This window comes from Centropristis striata, chromosome 2, assembly GCF_030273125.1.
Source record: "Centropristis striata isolate RG_2023a ecotype Rhode Island chromosome 2, C.striata_1.0, whole genome shotgun sequence".
NCBI classification, from domain to species: domain Eukaryota; kingdom Metazoa; phylum Chordata; class Actinopteri; order Perciformes; family Serranidae; genus Centropristis; species Centropristis striata.
The window spans coordinates 18,828,547-18,851,507 of NC_081518.1; the positions used below are offsets into that span (position 1 = coordinate 18,828,547).

Here is a 22,961-nt window from a genome sequence, read left to right on the forward strand (position 1 = left end):
TTGGAAAAAATTAGATGGAAGAGTTTTTTTAAATTGCTCTAACAAAGCTATTTTTTCATTTTTCTTAAAAAAAAAATATATGTAGACGTTGAGGAAGAACTCAGGACGCTCAAAGTGAAGTCGGATCAATGATAGGTATTATGGTTTTGCCAAAAATGCTTTCTGTTCGAGGCCAGAATTTTCAGTTTGTCCACCTCTGTCTGCGGAACTGTCTCCAACAGCAGTTAATTTCAGTTGATTGCTCTGCTCTTATTGGTCGACTCCACCTGGCCACGTGGTTGCTTAGCTACCAAAGCCTCCCCCCTCCCCCCTCCCTCCTCCAACACAGACATTCTAACTGATAACTGTCAGTTTACTCTAAGTGAACAGACTTCATAAAACATGAGACCTTATAACTTGACCATACATTGTCCAATCTTCCTCAAACTTGCCAAGCATGATGATGGTTCATCACTGACCACTTATACATAACAATGTTTCATAAATTCCCGCCCTTTTTGATTAGCCACGCCCCCTTTCATAAATAATGAACCGTTTGTCCTACAGACTTGTATGAGGTGTCTGTGAACTCAGGACAGAGTCCCAGTTTGACTGTTGATTTGAGCCACGAGAATGATGGTCCAGAGGCAAGCACACAATCAAAATTTCTTTAGAAATTTTCTAGTTTTATTCTGTTGTAGTGATCTCAGTCCTTCATTCCTCTGCTCTCAGTGTCATCAATGACATCTTCCCCAAAGCATCGTCTTTGGTGCAGCTCCAGACTTTATACTTGATGACAGCACATATTCAAGTTTAATCACTCTAGTTTTTGGATTTGGGAGAGTTGCTTGTTTTTTGGTTTATATTTAGACCTTTTTAGACAATATAAATTAACCCTCTGGAGTCCATCTATTTATTGAAAATATACGTTTTATTCACATTAATAACTTTATTTATATATGATATGTAGACAAGCTGAGAAAGCCAGTTGAAAGTTCAATCATAGGAGCTTTCACATTGTGCCATTTCTAGACCATTTTTAAAATGTGAATTTTCTTTCCACAATGAAAATTACTATTTTTAATTAGCAAGCAAATAGACTGTTTTGTAGTTTTATTATATATTACTTTTTCTGCTGTTTGTGTGTGTATAAATGGTTAAAAAAAATGGTACATTTCCATAGACACTTGTGTCTTTTGTTTGTATTTTGGGTTCCTGGCAGCTTTATACTTTGCCAATTAAAATAAAATGAAAAATCTGACTGATAGCCAAGTTTGTGTCGAGAAAAAAGAGCCATGCATGTGATGTAAGGACAGAATGAAAGATGCTAAACAGAGACAGAAATTAATGCATAGCAAGTTGACAAATTTGAACCAAAATCTCCTGGACTTCAGAGGTTTAACATATTTACATTTTGAAGAGGGCGTCGTTCCCTTAAAATGGGACAGAAATAACGAGAAAGAGGTTCTGTTTGTTTTAATCTTAGCCTCCTATAAGATCACTCCTGCTCCTGTACTTCTCTCACTCTGGCCTGAAATTGCGCATCCCCACATTGCGCGTGCATGTGGGGATAAACATCGAGATCATCCCTTAAAGTTGTTACTGACCTCTAGTGAAGAGTCATGCAGTGAAATCACAATAGATGTAGATGGGGACCCATGACACTCTGTAAATGACCTCCCTCTCGGTTTGGGAACACCTCCTTGCACCCCCCTCCTCTCTCCACCCCTCTTGGTGTTATCCCACCGCTCCACCGGTGCGCTCAAAAGCCAGAGCGCAGCCGGAGCAGAGTGGAGGCTACAGAACTAGATAAAGATACAGGGCAGGAAAATCTCTTTGCAGTGACATGTGGATGCAATAAAAGCAGTTTGCAAGCGCAGCTTCAGTGTCCGAACAGCAGTAAAAGTAGAGGAGAGCAGCGGAAGAAACACGGAGCGCCTGTCCGTCCCCCCGCCTCGGCACCGCAGGGAGGACACACGCAGAGGAGGAAAGATTCCCCTAAACACAGTGAGGGCGTCGGATGAGGAGAAGAGGAGAGCGGAGGGCATTGGATAGGCAACAAAAGGAAGTAAGTAGGCCTACACACATCAGTTCAGGCGATATTTATCAAAATGCTGTTTGGGATGCCTCAAACTTTGTATTTTTTATTGGGGACTCAAGGGAAAATCAATTAAAATTGTGTTAGTTTATTCATTTTAAGAATGGCTGTTATCTGTTTTTACAAGTGTACTCTGGTACAGGTTGTGAACAATCCTCAAAATTCAAACTGGCTTCAATGTTAACCCTCTGGAGTCCATCTATTTATTGAAAATACACATGTTTATTTACAGTAATAACTTTATTTATATATCATATGTAGACAAGCTGAGAAAACTAGTTAAAAGTGCAATCATAGGAGCTTTCACAGTGTGCCATTTATGTTTCTAGACCATTTTTAAATTGTGAATTTTCTTTCTACAATGAAAACTATTACTATTTTTAATTTACATGCAAATAGATTGTTTTGTAGTTTTATAATTGTTTTAAAATAATAATAATATAATATTTTTCTTCTGTTCCATAGACACTTGTGTCTTTTGTTTGTGTTTCGGTTCCTTGCAGCTTTATACTTTGTTAATTAAAATAAAATGACAAATCTGACTGATAGCCAAGTTTGTGTTGAGAAAAAGGAGCCATGCATGTGATGTAAGGACAGACTGAAAGATGCTAAACAGAGACAGAAATTAATGCATAGGAAGTTCGAATTTTTGAACAAAAATCTCCTGGACTTCAGAGGTTTAAAAATGTTTCCATGACAATCTAAGATTACTTCTCCACCTACTCCATAGTGAGAGATAGAGTGTGTGTATGTGTGTGTGTGTGTGTGTGTGTGTGTGTGCAGTGGTGGAAGCAGTACTCAGATCTTTTACTTGAGTAGAGTGCATCACAATATAGTTAAAGTCCATTTTAAAACTATACATTTTATATTACTGGATTATAATCATTAATGCATGAATCATCTTAATGTTACAGCTGGTGTAAAGGTACAGCTAATTTCAACAATATTATATACTGCCGGGCGCCTTCTGTATTAATACATCATCATTTACGGGTTGGGTTATATTTTATATTAATATTCTGAAGAAACTAACGTTTCCAATTAAATCTGATGGTGTAAAGTACAGTAGAGTGGATTTAAATTAAATTACTGAAAAAGTACCTAAAATGTGTACTTTAGTGCCATAATTGAGTAAATGTACTTAGTTTCCACCACAGTTCAACTAAAATATTTCAACTTGTTGGACAACAGAAATTGTCAAAAACACCAAGTATCTAGAGTTTCAGTTGTTACACTCACTCATTGGTATGGACAATATTCCCTATCCTGATATACTGTAGGTCATTTCATATCACAATATAGCACGTTTTCCGCGAATACAATAATGTAAATGTAATGTAATGCATTACATTAAGATAGACACTTTAATATAATTTTGGCGACATATAATCATCATATCACCCAGCCCTATTCTGATATAATTTTACAAATATTTCTGAAGCTACGCATCCAGAACCACTTAAACTCGGTTAGTTGACCCATGAGATGTGTGATGTAAAAAAAAAAAAAAAGACACTGAGTGAACAGAAAAAGAGGTGCAGTGCTTCTAAGGTGACCCTGATGAAAGATTATTTCATTTAGGTCACCAGCATAATGTACTGTATATGTTTTGGTCAAACCTTTATTTAATCAACTTGAGTGCTTTTTCAGTCTCATCCTAATAGAATTTTGAACATTTGGTATAAACACTGGATCTTTTTCAAAGAAAAGGGTTTACTGTAAATCAATATTTGTAGTGACTCATAGTTTGTGGAAACCGTAAATGCAGCAAGGAGAATATTTTGCAAACTACAATACAAATGTTTATTTGAGCTCATTATTATTAAGTTTATTTTACTTTAAGTGATTTGATTGTTGATAAAGTGATGTCACCTCTGCCAAATGTAGCATCACTTTTCATTAATTTTATCTATTATGTCAAAGTTTCACTCCTCCTCTCCTCTGGCTGAGTGATCCTGCACACACTCCACCTCCTGCCCCTTCCTGCCATATTCTGCCTTCCTCTCTGCTGCTCTTTTCTTCTTCCTCTCACACACACATACACACACACTGGGCAGAGGGGGGACACCCAGGGATGTCCCAGCCCACAACCTAGAATCCGATTGGCCATCCCTCATGCCCCTCCCAGACTAAAACATAAAGGGGCGTTGGTATTTTCTTGTTCATTATTGAATGAAAAACAAGCATCTCCATTATGCCCCCTAGGGTTGTCACCATACTACAATTTTCAACTCGATACCGATACCGAAAATATTTGATACTCGATACCATTTGCGATACCACCAGGATAAAAACAAAGACCCCAAAATTTAACAGAAATGTTTTTATTAACAAGAAAAATGCAACATGTAAAAATTAACAGAATCACAGGTTAAATATTTATAATAAAAAACAGTTGTGCAAAAAGAAACTGCAACTATGATAAAAAGCTTCAGGTCTGAGGTAGTGCAAAAAATAAATAAATGCAATAAACAATAACAATTAGAACGATATTTTGAGGTTGTATGCTGTGCACAATATTAGGCAAGCTTGATAAGTCGACTTTTCTCTGCTTCATTCTGGGACTTAAAGAGAGAAAATAACCCTTTTCAGTCACCAACATATAACATTTATATAAACTTTTTAACTCTATGCTTATGTATACTGACACTGTGTCAATAAACGTAATATGGGCATACTACGTGCCTGACTTTATTTATTTACGTTGTTTATAATCATTAACATGATGTCAGCCTTTAATTGCTAGATGCGGCTAATGGCTAACAATAACACGGCCAACATTAATGCGGGGGGGGGGGTATCGATACTTTTGAAAATGAGTATTGTAAACTATATTTTTTTGAGTATCGATATTTTTGACAACCCTAATGCCCCCTTTCCACTACATGCTCATTTGAAAACTAAAAACTGACATTAGCTGTAGTTGTGTGAGCCAGTCTTAAGGCTGAAGATAAAGGCCTGCAGGCCACTGATTGGTCAGAGATAGTAGTCAATAGTCTGACATAGGACATCCTGCACAAATCCGCCAATTTTAAAAAGCCAAGCTGTCATCTATAGCTAACAGGGTTTTTTAATCACTTGACCCAGATTTTTGAAGGCTGCAAAACTCTGCTACACACTACACATGCACCATACAACTGACAACATTGTTGCCAATGTTTTAGATCAGGGATTCCCAAAGGGTGGTGCGTGGACCCCTGGGGGTGCTCGAGCTGCCGCTAGGGGGAGCCAGGATTAAAAATGTAATGGCGGTCTGATAATTACACAATCACATTTTTTTCCCCCACACAATAAAGACATGTAAATAAACATTTCTTTGTAAAATGTAAAATCAAAAATTTTTGGTCAATTTCAAAATGCACTTCATCTTAAAATGAAGCATAGAAGTTATCTTCTTCCATTTTTTCAACCTGTGTTATGATGACGGGTTGTTTAGCTCCACACTCATTTAAACTTGCTGCAAGTTTTGTTCAAAGCAGCTCAAAATATTATAACATTTCCCAACTTATGTGGTTTCTGCCTCTGATCCTGAGCCTGTCATCATCATCTTTGCTCTTAAAAGTGGAAGCTTGTGCATAACTTTGTTGCACTATATTGAAACTGTGTTCAGATTAATTCAAATGTGAGAGCTCATTGTTGTGATCATGATTATTTAATTATATGTGTGTTCTCATTTGAGCATGATTAAACATGCCGCCTTTAATATGGCGATAAAAAAAAGTTTATTGCATTTTGGGTTTTTTTGAAGGTGTGGGGGATTGGGGGTGCGTCAACCCGGTTGCGACATAGAAGGGGGTGCTCGGTTAAAAAATGTTGGGAACCGCTGTTTTAGATGATATAATGGCAGTTTCACTCAGTGTCTCAATGGCGACCAGCTAAGAATTTCACCAAGTGGGGATACTATTCGCAGTGGAAAAAGGAATAGAGGGAAGGATCTGGTCCCAAATCAAGTCATGCAGTGGAAATAGAGCTTCAGTAATGGTTGTCTATGGGTAAAGTAATGTTATCAGCTCTTTTATGGCCCTCTTTCTCTTTCTTCTTGCTTTCAGCGTACTTTCAATTATAAAAGCACACATACACATACAAAGTGTTTCAGCATGAACAGGGGAGAGTGCCTGAGGACTAAATGCTAGTTCTTGATTCATGCTTTTACCACTGTAAGGATTTAAAGGCCATTTCAAGGCGTGGGTGTTGATTTATTTATAAGGACTTCTAAAATTAACAGCTAGAAGTGTTTGACTGGAGCATGAGAGCAGAGAGGGGAAACTATGTGGGCGAAAAATCTCAATGCAATTTCCTTATGTCCCCTGACAGTGGCAGCTCCAGACTTATTGGACCCTAAATCCGCAACACACAACACCAAGCCCCGCCTCTCCTTCTCCACAAAGCCAATCACACTGACTCCCCGGGAGGAGAGTGAGGTGAGAGAAAAAGAGAGAAGTCAAGATTTTAAAAGTATTTTTTGATTACATTTTTCACAACATGCTTCTTCCACAGTGGGGAGAAAGGTCTTTTTTATTTAAGGTTTATCATGAGATTTGATTGATCCGTTCTATGTGTTGTAGGTGGTTGCCACAGTGATGAAATGGAAGACAGTGTCTGCCATCTTTCTTTTGGTGGTTCTGTACCTGGTCATGGGAGCAGCAGTCTTCAGAGCCCTGGAGCAGCCTCATGAGAGGTAGGCGGGTTAAATATACGTCTACCTGTCATGTGCCTGAAAACACAGGAGGGCTAAACAATTAATGAATGAACACTCATGAAATATTTATGAGAACTGCAGTGTGAATAAGTGCAATATCCAAATCACAGGAGCAACAATATTTGTTAAAGCAAAATAATATGTCAAAATCCTGTTCTGAATTAATTATTGTGATTCTGCAGGGATGGTCCGGCCTACAAGTCTACAGACTTTTTTTGTAGAGGTTTTGTACAGATCCTCACAAAAAATCGTAATTTAATATATTTTCAATGCAATTTCAGTCAAAATAAAATACTGACCATGTAGTCTGTTGTTTTAGACTTTTTAAAATGTAAATGAAGTTGAAATGGTAATTTTCCACAAAATGAGAGAGTGCTCTGGTCATGTTTGTCTATATATTATAAGGAAAAATAGTAGTCTCATGGGTCTTATTACAGTCTCCGCCACTACTGATTATAGAATACTACTATTGCACAGTGCACTGTGTTGGGTCAAGTTTTTTTCAAGAAGGCAGTGGTTAATTTGTTGCAACTTGTAATACTTCATTTGAGTGGATGTAAGTCTGTATAACATGTGGAGTCCCCCAGGGATCATCAATTGAGCCTCTTTAATTTTAATCTCTATGCTTCGGCCCAAAAGTCCTGGAGCACTACAAATTTCTTGACTCCACAGACGTCATTCAGATTTATGTAGCATTTTTATCAAATTACTCTGGTGCTGAAGATTGGCCACATCAGTAATACAGCAAGTAAACAACTGGATAAAAAAAGACTTGCCTGAGACTAAGTAATCTACCATACCATCTGAACTCCACTAAGCACTGCTGTACATTAGTCCTGTTCTGAAATCTTTACACTGGCCTAATTTTGTACAGTCATACACTAGCTGCTGATTCTTTTTTATTTTGTTGATTTGTTTGGACAAAACCACAGTCATAAAAGCTAATAATGTTGGGGTTTTGAGACATATGGAGTCTATTATGAAATATGGAGACATGTTCCAGAATTTATCTAAGCTTCTTGTGCTTTCTCTCTTTACTCTCTCTAGTGCCCAGCGTTTTGCCATCCTGTCCCAGAAGCTGGAGTTTCTGTCCAGACACTCTTGTGTCAACCAGAGCCAGCTGGAGGAGCTGGTTAAGGTAAGACTTACCTCATATTAAAACATATTTAAGTTTTGTATGTAATGAACATCACAATGTATTGAAGACGATTTCAAACTACTGATTGAGATCATTAACATATTAAGAATATGTTTACTGAGGTAATAAATTATGTGAGAAGTAGAGTAATTTTCTCATGAACTTTTATACAATCACACTTTTTTGCATCCAGTGGAGTCGCCCCCTGCTGGCCATAAAAATAATGCTGGTTTAAGGCACTTTAAAAACATTAAATATTTACAACACATTTGTAATGCATCTGAGCCGCAGTGGTTTCAGCACCATGGACAGCTCCTACAGCTGAACAGGAGAAGAAGAATGAAATGTGTGAGTTTCTGTTTTTTGTTAGTCCAGTCGTGTTCCGTTTCTGAACCATTAAACCCTTCTGGGGCTCCTACGTTCCCTTTAATGTATTCTCCTTGACAGCTCGAGATTTCTGCCTCACCCACAGTCATCTCAAGTTTGATATTTTTCCATCTTTAATTCATTAGACAGACAAGCCACACAAACCTTTCTGACTGCACCACTACAACAAACACAAGGCTGCAAAGCACCTGCTTACATTTTTTTTTTTATAAATGGTAAAATGGTAAATGGAGTGCACTTATATAGTGCTTTTATCCAAAGCGCTTTACACTACAGACTACACCCATTCACACACACATTCATACTGGTGGCCGAGGCTACCAGGGCACACTGGTGCCACCTGCCACCATTGGGAATTCATTCACACACCGATGAACGCAGCATCAGGAGCCATTTGGGGTTCAGTATCTTGCCCAAGGATGCTTCGACACGTAGGCTGTCTGGGATCGAACCACCAATCTTCCGATCAATGTGCGATCGCTCTACCCACTGACCAATATTATTTACTGCAGAATGTGAATGTGCAATGGTAACTCTTGATAACTTTTCAACTTCAAAGAAAAAAAATAACAAAAATCTCTCTCTCTGTGTGTCTCTCTCCCATTCAGCAAGTCGTGTCTGCTATCCGTTCAGGAGTAAACCCTACAGGGACCCTGAACAACAACAGCAGCCTGTGGGACCTGAGCTCCGCCTTCTTCTTTGCTGGGACTGTTATTACAACCATTGGTAGGACACACACACACACACACACACACACACACACACACACTAAAACTTCCCCAGTTATTAGTTTTCTGAAATGTATGTGTCAGTGTTCAAAATTTGCATCCATTTGACAAATCTAAACATTGGATAAAGCCAGGTTGTTGACATATTATAGTCGAAGGGTTTTGCAGAGTGAATTTTGGACATCTCATTGAATCACTCCATAAATCTGAAAATAGTATCGCCATGAGACTTCCCTAGTGAATGACTTTCATTAAAACTATTATCTTTTGTATTACAAATGTTCAGAAATTTGATCTAAGGCGATGGAGTCTCTAGGTGAAATTATGCCGGAGTAGTAGATGTTTAAATATTTCCAATTATTGTTCTTTTTCGCTCATTTTTTTTTCGCCCATCCCATTCACTTCAATGCAAAATTTTGGGCAGAGAAGAGATGAGAAGTTTTGTTTTGAAACAAAATTTTGAACTGAGCCATGTTGGTTTTGAAAAAGCTGACTCTTCAGAATGAAACAGATTAAGTGTGGTAAAATAAAAACCTAGATTAGTATTTTATGTAAGAAGGATTGAAAATAACACAGAAACTGCTAAATTGACCAGTGAATGAAAAGCAATGTGACCAAATGTTCAAGGTGTTTTGTGAACTGTAGTATTTTTGTAGTGTCTCCCTCCTACATATGTATTACAGTATGAATTAAAATTATTGAAATGCCATTTCAAATGAGTGGATGTGTTATGTAGCATTACGTGTAAAATGTTATATATAATTCTGTTATGGTCTCCTGTGTAACTTGACTTACTGCTGTGGGAAGTGGAGGGGTCACTGCTTCCTGAATATAATCAAACTAGTGTTAATCAATCAATGTTAATCACCTTTGGGTTTTTTAGATGATGTCCCACACCTGCCACCACAGAGCCTCTAATCCTATTGGTGTGCTACCTTTATAAATATCCATGAAAATGGAAAGAGCAATAAACGTGTGACAGTGGGTTGGTGTGCACAATCTCTCCTCTTTTATTGATGCCTCTGGATGGCCTTGCACCTGTGTGTGATGTGCATATGATACTCTCCTACCATTATATTCAAACTAGTGCCGTCTCCATACATCACTGTGTGTTTATCACTCTCTTCTTGCTCTTCTGATCATTTGATCACATGTTTTAGCATTGCTTTATTTGGTAGTTTCACTTATTATGATGAGTGTTTTCATTGTTGTGGGAAGAGAAAAAAAATGGTGGTTTGTGTTCTCAGTCTTTTTTTCTGTCTGTCCTCTCTACAGGTTTTGGGAACAGCTCTCCCCACACAGAAGGTGGAAAGATCTTCTGCATCATCTATGCATTGCTAGGGATTCCTCTGTTCGGCTTCCTTTTGGCTGGTGTAGGAGATCAGCTCGGTACCATATTCGGCAAGGGCATAGCCAGAGTGGAGAAAATGTTTATGGTTAGTCTGGAGTGGTAAATGCTTGTGTGTGTGTGTGTGTGTGTGTGTGTGTGTGTGTAATACTATGTCTATATATAGTATATATACTCACTAAAACTATGTGGATAAGAAGCAGGTATTTTTATTGTTGTTGTTGTTGTTGTTGTTATTGAACATTATTTTTTCAGTTAGAGACAGTATTTCTAAAAAGAGGTGGTCAAGCCTAAAGTGAAGCTTTAGCACGAGCATGTTGTAATGGACCTGCAGAAATCCCAACAAGAGAAACAAAAAAAAGATTTTAAACTTGAGGTTGTGGCTGTAAATAATTTGCTGTCTATTCTTAAATGAAGCAAGCAGAAATTTAAATTTGAGAGCAATTTAGAATTATTTGCTCTGTCTGCTGCTCTCAGGGCACCCGAGGGACACAATAATGCATATTGTGATTAAAGCTGAGGACAGAGGACAAAAGTTCATTGTGTAAGTGTGTGTGTGTATTGCTCTGTGCCCAGCAGAGATTGCAGGGACTGCAGTATTATCCCTATTGAATACTGTGAATGCCTTTTCTTTTCTACTGCACCCAGGGGACCAATTTATAGAATATGCTATTACTGCTTACAGCCTCTGGCTGTTACTACTTGACTTTAACAACAGCTGTCAGTCAGTCCTCCACTTTGGTCCAGACTAAAATGTCTCAACGACATTTGATGGATTGCTAAGGAAGTTAGTTCAAACATTCTGGCTCCCCAGAGGATCTATCTTAGTAACCGACCAGAGCTTCATGTATGTTTTCTATGTAGTGATCACAAACAGAACAACAGGTACCTGTCACATCTTATATTATTTATCTTATTTTCTCTAACTCTGTCTATCCTGCAGCACTGGGACATCACTCAGACAAAGATCCGAGTCATTTCCACCCTGCTGTTTGTGCTGTTTGGCTGCCTGCTGTTTGTGGCGCTCCCAGCTGCCATCTTTAAACACATCGAGGGTTGGTCTGCGCTCGAGTCCCTTTACTTTGTGGTCATCACCCTGACTACCATAGGATTTGGAGACTTTGTTGCAGGTACAATCAATCAAAACCAAAGCCAATGATTGAATACCAACACAGACAGCATCATGCCTGTATATCTCACCAGCTGGGTTCTACTGCTCATGTCTCAGTCATTCTCTGTCTCCATTTCTAGGTGGTTCAGAAATAGAGTACTTACATTACTATAAACCAGTTGTATGGTTCTGGATTCTGGTGGGACTAGCCTACTTTGCTGCAATCCTGAGCATGATAGGAGACTGGCTCAGAGTCATCTCCAGGAGGACCAAGGAAGAGGTATGAGACTGCTGGTTTCATTTTATTACTTTCTTTGTTTGCTTTTACTCTCTTGTTTTGCAACTCCCTAAAGTCACTTTCCTTTTTCTCCCTACATACTTGTTTATCTTTCAATAATGCCTCATGGAGCAATACTCTCTTAAATTTCTCTCTCTCTTTTTTTAAAACATGCTGTTTAGAGAAAAATGAGAGATGTCAAGTCCAGATGCACTAAACCTTATAACAGTTCAAATCTGCTGCTATCCAGGTGTGATCCCTCTTGATCATGATTGTTTATTAGCAAAAGTAACACCCCTTAACACTATACTTTGTGCCTCCTCTCTGCCAAGCTGTTGGTCTCTATGTGCTCTGCTGAGCAAGTAATCTCCTCCAGGATGGAGCTGCACTCTGCTTATTGCAACAGTTTAAAGCTAACGTCTACGTCTTTGACCTCTCTGAGGGCAGACTGGATGCTACAGTGACTATCGCCTCTCAAGTTAAAAGTAGTATTACATGACAGGACATGTGGATATTGCTGGTTAGCATGCTAATTTCAGTACATATCTCGTCAACACAATACATAGATGTCTTTGACAAAAAGTCAAAAGTAATACATTTTACTGTTCTCTTGATAGTGGTAGTTCATTTATTGACAGTTTTAAACTTAAATTCTGGCCAAATCTTAAATATGGGACCTTAAAATAACCTCAGACTAAGTAAATGTAATTAATCAGAACTTCAGTACTAGCGTGGCAGGAAAGTCACAAACTCTGTGAAAAAATTCACTCTCTTTTTCTCTTTCACTACAGATTCATTCATGCTCCTCTGTTACAGTGCCATGTCCCCGCCTCAACTTTTGCCCTCTGCTTAACTTCATTTCACTGATAAGGCTGTTTTCTAATCCAATCAACCGTCTGCCACCCAAACACTTTAACACAGTCTTGTGCCATTACTGTGAGCATGGCCAGAGAGAGCGAGAGGTCATTCTGACGATGTGTGATGATGGCCTTATCATAATATCTATTTCAACAATCTGTGTGTGCTCTATAGAACACAGGTAATGCAAATACAGTTGGTTGTTTTCAAAAAGGAACATCAGGGAGATTTCATATGGACCCTTAATTGGAAAAGCTGAAGAATAATACAGCCAGGTTTCCATCCAAAAGTGTTCCAAATTTGAAAAGAATTGTAAAAAAGAAGGAAAAGAAAGGAGGTAATTAATGCTTCTTTCCGCTGACTTCTCTTACACGAAGATATCATAGAGACAGAGCCTTTAGTACTCTATGTCTACCAGAAAGGATAAGTTTGCTATTAACAAGCGAATGTTAGCTGCATAGCTTTCTGAACTGTCCACAATCTACTACAACTCAAGTTACATATTGTCAAATGCTTTAGCTTAACTTACAGAAAGTTGGTTGGTGTCAAACTGACTAAGTGACAGATTGCACTGCATACTTAAGTTAACGTTAAACATACTGAGTTCCAGCATCGCATAGTTTTCCCCATTAGTACAAGACACGAAAATGATGTCTCATTTGTGACCAATTCGTTTGAAAGAACGAATCGCTTTTGACAACGAGCCATACTGAATCACTTCCTGAAAAGTTTTGTTCTTTTCTCAACTTCAGATCTATCTTCCATCTAATGTCTCTCTCTAGACTGTAAGTGACAATTAGCATGAGCACAGAGTTGCTCAAGCTAGCTCCTCCCCCTGGACTTCTTCTTCTTCTTTCTTTTTGGTAAATGGTAAATGGAGTGCACTTATATAGCTCTTTTATCCAAAGAGCTTTACACTACAGACTACGCTTATTCACCCATTCACACACACATTCATACTGGTGGCACACTGGTGCCACCATTGGGAATTCATTCACACACCCATGAACGCAGCATCGGAAGCAATTTGGGGTTCAGTATCTTGCTCAAGGATACTTCAACATGTAGGCTGCCATGGTCGGGGATCGAACCACCAACCTTCAGGTTACTGGACAAAAGCTCTTACCAATTGAACCACAGCTTTATTGACGCTCCTCCTTCATTTCGTCTTTTAGCGGCGGTTGGCAACCATTGTCGTAAGTGCACTACCGCCACCTACTGCCCCGTAGCTCCCTCTCGAACTAACAGCCATTCCCTGTAGGCATCGTCAGTCAGTGTTTCCATTCGTGTACTGAAGGTAAACAAGAGCTCTGATTGGCTCTCTGCCTCGGCATCCATCTGTCAGTTCACTGAACATACTAGTAAAGTGAACGGGAGCCCTGTGAGAGTTTCCATCGCTCAGGCTCTCCCCCTCTCTCCCTTTCTAATGTCTCCAAGTAGGAAGTACTGCCAACTATTGTATTTAACCCTTACATTTACATTTACATTTAGTCATTTAGCAGACGCTTTTATCCAAAGCGACTTACAGGAAGAGTAAAAAGCAAACAATCAAGGTATAGTGCAATAAGAGCTATTAGTGCTAGTGACAATTCTTTGAGGAGTAGACTTAACATGTGGTCTAGGAGAGAAGATGCTCTCTGAAGAGCTGGGTCTTCAGGAGTTTTTTAAAGGTAGAGAGGGACGCCCCTGCTCTGGTAGGAACTGGTAGTGTGTTCCACCAGCGGGGAACAAGAAGTGCAAAGAGTCTGGATTGCCTTGGACCAACGGGGGGCAGAGCCAGGCGCCATTCATTGGAAGAGCGCAGCGGTCGTGAGGTAGCATATGTCTGAATCAGGGCGTTCAGGTAGGTAGGAGCAGTACCGGAGACAACTTTGTAGGCCAGCATTAGAGATTTGAATTTGATGCGGGCTGCAACAGGTAGCCAGTGGAGCTCAATGAGCAGCGGAGTGACATGTGACCTTTTAGGCTGGTTGTAGACCAGACACGCCGCCGCGTTCTGGATCATCTGAAGCGGTTTTACTGAGCAGGCTGGCAGGCCTGTCAGGAGGGCATTACAGTAGTCAAGTTTTGAGATGACAACAGCCTGTGTCAGGAGTTGAGTGGCATGTTGAGTTAGGTAAGGTCTGATTTTTCTGATGTTGTAAAGTGCAAAGCGGCATGACCGGGTAACTGAGGCGACATGACTGGAAAAGGTGAGTTGGTCATCAATCATCACCCCTAAGTTTCGCACCACCTTGGTGGGTGAAAGACACAGGGAGTCAATCTTGATGTTGATGTTGTGGTGTATTGTGGGTTTAGCAGGGAGGACCAGCAGTTCAGTTTTTGAAAGGTTCAGCTGGAGGTGATGTGCCTTCATCCAAGTGGCTATGTCAGAGAGGCAGTCAGAGACCCGAGCAGAGACCGATGGGTCATCAGGAGGAAATGACAGATAGAGCTGAGTGTCATCTGCATAGCAGTGATAGGAAAAGCCATGTGAGCGGATAACCTCACCCAGAGAGGTGGTGTAGATAGCGAATAGCAGGGGTCCCAGCACTGAGCCCTGGGGAACCCCTGTGGTGAGGCAAGACAAAGTAGACAACTGTCCATGCCAGGATACACTGAATGAGCGTCCTTTGAGGTAGGAATCAAACCAGGACAGAGCCAAGCCAGAGATGCCCATTTTAGAGAGAGTAGAGAGGAGGATGCCATGGTTAACTGTGTCAAATGCAGCTGACAAGTCAAGCAGAATGAGAACTGAGGACTTTGCTGCTGTTCTTGCTTCTTTTAAGGCTTCTGTCACAGACAACAGAGCAGTTTCAGTTGAGTGACCGCTTTTGAAACCAGATTGATTTGGATCAAGAAGATTGTTCTGTAGGAGGAATTCTGAAAGTTGCTTAGCGACCGCCCGTTCAATAGTTTTAGATAAGAATGGAAGAAGTGAGACAGGACGATAGTTCCCGACTTCAGCAGGGTTGAGAGAGGGTTTCTTGAGAAGAGGTGTTACCCGAGCTGCTTTGAATGCAGTGGGAAAAGTGCCGGAGGACAGTGAGGCGTTAATCACATGTGTGACAGCTCGCGTGATGGTTGGGCTAATGGACTGAAGAAGGTTTGTTGGTATAGGGTCCAACGAGCATGTAGTAGGACGGCTACATGTCAACAGTACCTCACTCTCAGAGAGGGGTGTAAAGCCAGAAAATGAGGTGCTAGCAGCTGATTCAGTGCCGCTCAGCTGAGATACAGAAAGACAAGTAGTAGGATTAATAGAGCACTCATTGAAATACTTGCAAATTCCAAATTTCAACCCTCGAGAATATTGGAGGATATTACATACTGCAAGAATGTGCAAAAAAAACCATACGGACCCGGGGGAGGGGGTTCATATTTTGAGAAAAAAGTGGCAAATCTACAAGAAAAAAATGTGCAGATTTATGAGATTTAAAGTGGTGAATCTGGGAGAAAAAAGTTACTTTTTCCTTGTACAACAATCCAAAGGGATAAGGCAGAGGCAGAGTCCAAAAACAGGCAAGGGTCAAAACCAAAAAGCACACTAGGAAAACGCTGGAGAGTAGGACACATGGTACACTGACAATCTGGCACTGAGGAAAGGGATCCAAAGGATTTAAATACAGAGAGTCAATGAGGTGATGAGACACAGGTGCATGATTAGGGGGGCGGAGCCACCACCAGGTGGGAAGCTGGAGCCTGGAGTAGGCAGAGGAGGGGCAGACTGTGACAAATTCTCCCTCAAAAAGCTCATAACACGCTGACCTAAAACCAACAACAACAACTAGAAAATTTCCTCTGGGGAAATTCTGAAAGGGCCACGGGGGCTACGGCTGGTGTGTGTACACTATGATGAGATTCTTCAGAGATATCAAACTATGCCCTTTAACCTCAAAATGTGTGCGTGTGTGTGTGTGAGAGAGAGTATGTGTGAAATGTGTATTTGGAGGAGTGTGCGCGCTTACGCGCGCATTTGTGTGTGTGTGTGTGTAGCGAAAATCGCATAGTTACCTGTGTGTGTGTGTGTGTGTGTGTGTGTGTGCGCATGTGTGTTTGAAGCATATGCATGTGTGAAGAGTGTGCGCGCTTACGTGCATGTGTGTGTGTGTGTATCTGTAACTGTAATCACGTCAAAGATCAAAGGCAATCAGATCAAAGCAATCAACAGAATTAACTGACACCTGTTCCTGCACAGTGACAGCAGAGGTGGACAGACTGGAATTTCTGGCCTCGAACAGAAAGCATTTTTGGCAAAACCATAATACCTATCATTGATCCGACTTCACTTTCAGCGTCCTGAGTTCTTCCTGAACGTCTACATGTGTTTTTTTCTTCAGAAAAATGAAAAAATAGCTTTGTTAGAGCGATCTAAAAAAACTGTTCCATCTCCCTTTTTCAGAAATCTTCCTGCGTTTTTAATTTGGGAGCCAATGAGGCTGTTGGTGCGTGTTGGTGGCGCATCTGTGCGTCATATGCCCAAACTATAACTCTGACAGCTTTACCAGAGGATTGTGAGTGAGAAGACAAATTTTCCAATTCCGTGCAATACACACCCATTATAATCTCAAAATTTTAATACACCGATACACAAGACTTGTGTCTCCTGTTTAAAGTTTAAATGGAGTCTCTAGGTGAAATTATGCCGGAGAAGTAGAGGTTTAAAAATCTCCAATTATTGTTCTTTTTCGCTCTTTTTTTTTTGGCTGTCCCATTCATTTCAATGCAAAATTTTGGGCAGTTCGTATTCTGTAGAGAAAAGTAATAGCACTCCGATCCCGATCAAACCGCACATTTTGATATATAATTTGTCCTGCAACTCTTCAAGTTGGAGGACTAGTAGCGGGACGACATTGCGTCCGGAAGAGGAAGAAGACAGTAGTGCTCTGGGCTTTGCTATTTGCTATTACTGTATGGGACCAGTGCTCGGTGCGATTGCCCCGTGGCCCTAATAACAACAACAACAACAACAGGCAGCAGTGAGAAATGATGAACATCTATCTGGAAAGTTTGAGTGATTTTTCACATAAATCCATATTTTGCTATAGAATAAGATAACATATTTTTCTATTTCCAACTGAACTAAACACAGTAACAAGAACCAATCAGAAAGGCAGCAATCCTTTATTTTTCTATATCTTTGCATCATTCTTTACATGTAAAAAAAAATTAAAAGATGAAATAATCAAACAAATCCCTGAAAGTCCAAGGCTGCAATAATAATTACAAACATCAAGAAAATTACATTTTCTGTATATTTCAAAAATAATTATGTCATTAAATTATGATAATTTTCAATGCCTTTTTTAATGGTTCTTTTCAGATATGTGTTTGAAAATGTCATGCAGATCTATAATGATTTGCAGGTGGTGCAGCCTGATTGAGATAAGTGTTCAGTTAATGAAAAATGATTCACAGTTTTAATGTAGTATTTTAATATTTCCATTTTAGAAGTAAGATGAGTGTGTGTGTGTGTGTGTGTGTGTGTGTGTGTGTGTGTGTGTGTGTGTGTGTGTGTGTGTGGCAGATATGCTATTTTATTATAATTGACTTCCTGGTCGGTGATAATGTGATTTGGTCATCGACTGGCAGGTCATGGATGTCTGAGTAAAAACAACATGGAGGAAACTTCCAGAGCAATCACTGGGTTGTAGAGGTATCAGACTCCATTGACAAAAAACGGTAATTTTACTTTGCAGCACATGGGAGTTGCTAATATACCGCTTCCTCAATCTGATAGTAAATTTGTTGGTGTTATTTTGACTTTGGTGTTTTAACCCTCTGAAATCTTTGCCTATTATGTCCGTTAAAAACCTGTTAGAAAATCTTTTAACTTTGACTTACTTGGTCAAAATTTTGAACACAAAAGAAACAAAGGAAAACATAAAATCTGATCTTGAAAATGATGTTTCACACACAGAAATGTACATGTTACAAATATGAACACAGGTTTCAAATATAACATATAACAGGTAAAATGAGGATAATCTCTAGTTCTATATTTTTATACTAAATATATTTGACATTATCTCCGTTTTACTTGGCCAAATATAATCCCCCAAAAAAATCTGGCATGGAGTTTCAAGCCAGAACTTTAGAGGGAAGCTGATGGCAAGACTCAATGTTGCTTCATTTTTATGTCTTCATGTCATGAAGAAGTAATGTGCAGGTGGTTTCATGGACTCAAGAGGGTTAAATGGTTATAACTAGGGCCGGGACTCGATATAAAAAATTAATCTAATTAATTAGAGGCTTTGTAATTTATTAATCAAAATTAATCGCATTTTAATCGCATATAAATATTTGTCCTGAGAACAGTGAGAAGTAATTTTTTTCACATGAATTTTTAGTATACCATTGAATAATGACTGAATACATAAGCTTAAGCAACAAAAATAGTGTTATATATAAAGAAGAATAGAATATTTTTGTTCAAGTCCAACAGACCACTGCAATTTTTGCCACTAAGTGTAGCAATAGCATAGAAATTCAGGTAGCCTGTAAACTATAATACTTTGGTTTTTTAAGTAAAACACAATCCACGCTAGCTACCACACTCGCCGCTAGCTGCTATATGTTTTGCATTGAGGTGATACTTGAGGCTGGATGTGCTGCGGTGATATGTGAATTCCTTGTTGCATAGCAACACAACCATGCTCTTATCGACGCTTCCATCTGTTGTTTTTTTGTAACTAAATGTCCCATCATCCACGGGGCCAACCAAAGCGCTCTCATCAGCTTCTTCCTTCATGTTCACTGTGGTTTGTTGTTGTCTGAACTCATGAACGCTAGTTGGTGCTCCAGTATAATCGGTCCTCCTGAAACTCATCCAGTGAGAAACGTTCCGCGGTGCAAAAATAAGTGCGATTAAAATGCGTCAATTTTTTAACGCGTTCATTTTTGTGTAATTAATTAATCTTAATTAACGCGTTAAAGTCCCGGCCCTAGTTATAACACAAACAAACAAACTAATTGAGGCAATGCAGCACCTGATCAGCCAGGTAAAATGAATGTTTTTGTCAATGGAGTCTGGTGGCTTTGATGAGAACGCCTTCAGTTTCCCCTTGTAAACTTAAATTAGGCTGTTCGACGGCAAGATAAAGCGGTGAAATGTTCAAAATATAAGATATCCTTCTGTACTTGTTTCACTATCTTTCTCTCTCCTTACAGGTAGGAGAGATCCGAGCTCATGCTGCAGAGTGGACGGCTAACGTCTCCGCAGAGTTCAAAGAAACTCGGCGCCGTGTCAGTGTTGAGATCTACGATAAGTTCCAGCGTGCCGCCTCCATTAAACGCAAACTGTCCTCTGAGCTGGGGTTCAACCCTGGCCCTGAACTCACTCTGCCTAAGAGGAACGTGACGGTCAACTTCAACGATGAGCGGGAAAGGAACGAGAGGGAGGGCCTGATGACACCTCTGGCTAGGAACGGAGGCTTGTTCATCAACGGTTTGGACCCAGAGAGAGGAGATATCTCAGTCATTGAACACCTCAAATAGAAAGAGGACGGTCAATACCTTTCAAGATCTTTCCGTTTGTCATCACTGGTGGCATCAGAATGAAGTGTTTTTCTTGTGTGTTTTTTTTCACAAAGGAAGGGATATTGAGAATCTGGTACTTTGTAACCCCAGTAGTAGTCTTCACCCCCTACTGGGATATAAGCCTCGCTTCAATGGAGACATGACAACGGGACACTTTCCACCGCTGATACAAAGAGCAAGAAGAAGAACCAGAACATGAGTTGTTGAAAATTGCATTTATTGCATCTATGAACTAAAGAATGGAATAAAGCCAAGCCATCCATTCATGAAGATTTTGAATAAGTCCCCCCTCCTTTAAAGGACAAAATATATGAACATTTCTAATATACTTCATACATTACATGACAGTATTTGATGACCTAATATGTCCATGGTGCCTGTCCAATATTTGACAATTTACCTTGAAGGATACATTTTTACTTCAGAGCTTTACAAATTATGAAGAATTTGTTTGTGTTTTGGTGTCTTCTGTCTCTATCAGACAATTGATGGTATAGACTGAGTGCAAAGTGACTCAATCACAGTGGGCCTTCGACTGAGACAATACGTGACATGGAAGAGATGTTAGTGACATGCTAGGGCTGTGGTGATGTCAGAATTGTTAATAGCTACAAAAGATAATGAACTACAAAGATGGAGGCAGGTCTTGTGCTAAATGTCTGCAGAATGTAGAGATTGTGAGATGGTGGGATATGAACTGGTGAGATGGAGCAGTTTGCTATATTGAAAAACAAAGATGGAGGACTGTAATGTTGGTCAAGCTACAAACTCCAAGTACACAGAATACTGTGTGTGTGCTCATATGAGTCCTATTTATTTGATTTCCCATTGGCAAATAGTTGATAAATCACAAGAGTGAAATTTTTGCAGTTCTGAAACATGAATCTAAAAAGTATTTCCATCTTCATCTCCTTCTGTAATTTGCTGAATGAACTGTAACAATATATCTTTGGTATATTTCCTGGTTTCATAATGCCCATTTTGGGTAGTTTATAATCATTGCAGTAGTGGTGTACATGCATGCAGAACATACTTTTATTTACGTTTATTTATGTTCTGTAGGTAAATGTTCTAATATACACGTTTAGTTTCAATTCCTACTGATGTTACCAACCACAACTATAAGCCATTTATTTTTCACAATTGTGTTTAGTATAACTTCCTTTTTCGCCATTCAAACAAGCTTTTAAGTAACATAAGAGTTTTGTCTCTATCTTTCCTTTAAATCGATCTGATCAGAGCCAATAATCAGAAAATCAACTTGCAGCAAGTCGCAAATGCCATTTTACTTTCAGCTTGTCCAGAGGTTTTCTAAGAGGGAGGCGGGCCTCCCCGGGATGGGTCTCAGTGGATTGAAGTAAAAAAAATATGACATAGTTGTCACATTAGTTATCAAGTTGAGTTAAAGATAGTTGAGAGATACAGTAGTTTCAGTAACTAATAAATGCCTGACAGACTCTTTATGTCTTTGGTGTAGTCTGACTGTCAAAAAGCAATAGACTATCTTGGCACTATTTTTCGCTGTCTGTGGGATCAAATAAAAAATGAATACATTAGTTCCTGTGGTTTGACCAACGTGGTTTCCAGCCCTACAGTCTGTTGTCTGGGCCATAGTAATTCTTTATTTAAGCTCTCTATGATGTGGTCATGTTGTCAGACTGCATCATTGGATGATATTTGCAACAAACTCCTCTTGGTTTTAGTGAAGTGGAAGAAGGTAGATGCAGTTCAAAGTGGTCAAAGTGTGTCTTTCTCATTCTGGATGTAGATTTAAAAGAAATAACAGCACAAAATGTCTATTTAAGGACATTTGTTAAACCATTGCTGTGCCTTAAACTCTTTGATGAAATGTAGGCATGTAGGTCTATATGTAGTTGTTTTTGCTATATATATATATATATATATATATATATATATATATATATATATATATATATATATTGTTTATACAGCTCAGTGGATTATGTGAGTTGACGTTACAGACTTGACTATTTTTTTCTGTTTTAGTGGCCTAAAGCAGAAAATGTTAACATATTGTGGTGGACTGTAGAGTGTCATATTAGCCTCTGATACATTTGTTCTGCTATTGCAGCAACTGTTTGCTGACCAACCTGAAGCTGCTGTCATGTCAAACAGTGAATTCTCTCTCTGAATGGTGCTACCAAATGTATGGTTATGGTATACGGAATTATGTTTGTAAACAACTCTTGAATTCAATGTACCGTATCTGTAATGAGTTGCATCAGTTATGTGTTAGTATGAATGTAGCCTTGTTTGAACGTTAGGTTGGAGTTTACAGGCTACTAACATTTTGTAAAAGTGAAATACTATTAACATAGGTATAAGTTACAGCTTAAATCTCACACGTCTTACACAGTGTAAACAATGGCACATTGTTTTGAAAGATGGAATAACTTGGGAGAGGGACAATTTATACCTGCTGATTAAGGTACGATATATCGATACTTATAATTCTTCGTCCCAGTACCTTTTTATTGTTATTTGTTAATTAATGTAGTAATGTATGTACATTAATGTAATTAATGTATGTATTTTATCCATCAGCCTCTTCGTTATTGTGAGCAAAGTGTGCAAAGACAATTGGGCATGAGTGACCGAAGACAAAAAAACATTATATTAAAAACAACAATAAACACTTCAAAACTACATTCTGTGACATAATACCAGGAGATTTTTTGGCAAAAATATAACTTACAGTTGCGATTTTCTCCCCAACCATTGACTGTGGTTGGTGTGAGTGCAGTGCATTATGGGATACATTAGGCTAGGTAGACTGGTCCAGAATCAGTATGACATGCA

General features: G+C 39.2%; 1 protein-coding gene across 1 annotated transcript in view; it reads left to right on the forward strand.

Moving 5' to 3' along the window:
• Nucleotides 1–20,099, forward strand: part of LOC131988747 (potassium channel subfamily K member 2-like) — a 58,645-nt gene extending 38,546 nt beyond the window's left edge. Inside the window, exons 3-10 of the mRNA XM_059353981.1 lie at nt 6,392–6,498; nt 6,643–6,755; nt 7,824–7,914; nt 8,910–9,027; nt 10,305–10,465; nt 11,321–11,507; nt 11,629–11,768; nt 19,773–20,099. Coding sequence (XP_059209964.1) covers nt 6,392–6,498; nt 6,643–6,755; nt 7,824–7,914; nt 8,910–9,027; nt 10,305–10,465; nt 11,321–11,507; nt 11,629–11,768; nt 19,773–20,099 — 1,244 coding nt within the window. The remainder of the gene's footprint in view (nt 1–6,391; nt 6,499–6,642; nt 6,756–7,823; nt 7,915–8,909; nt 9,028–10,304; nt 10,466–11,320; nt 11,508–11,628; nt 11,769–19,772) is intronic.
• The last annotated feature ends 2,862 nt before the right edge of the window (nt 20,100–22,961 follow it).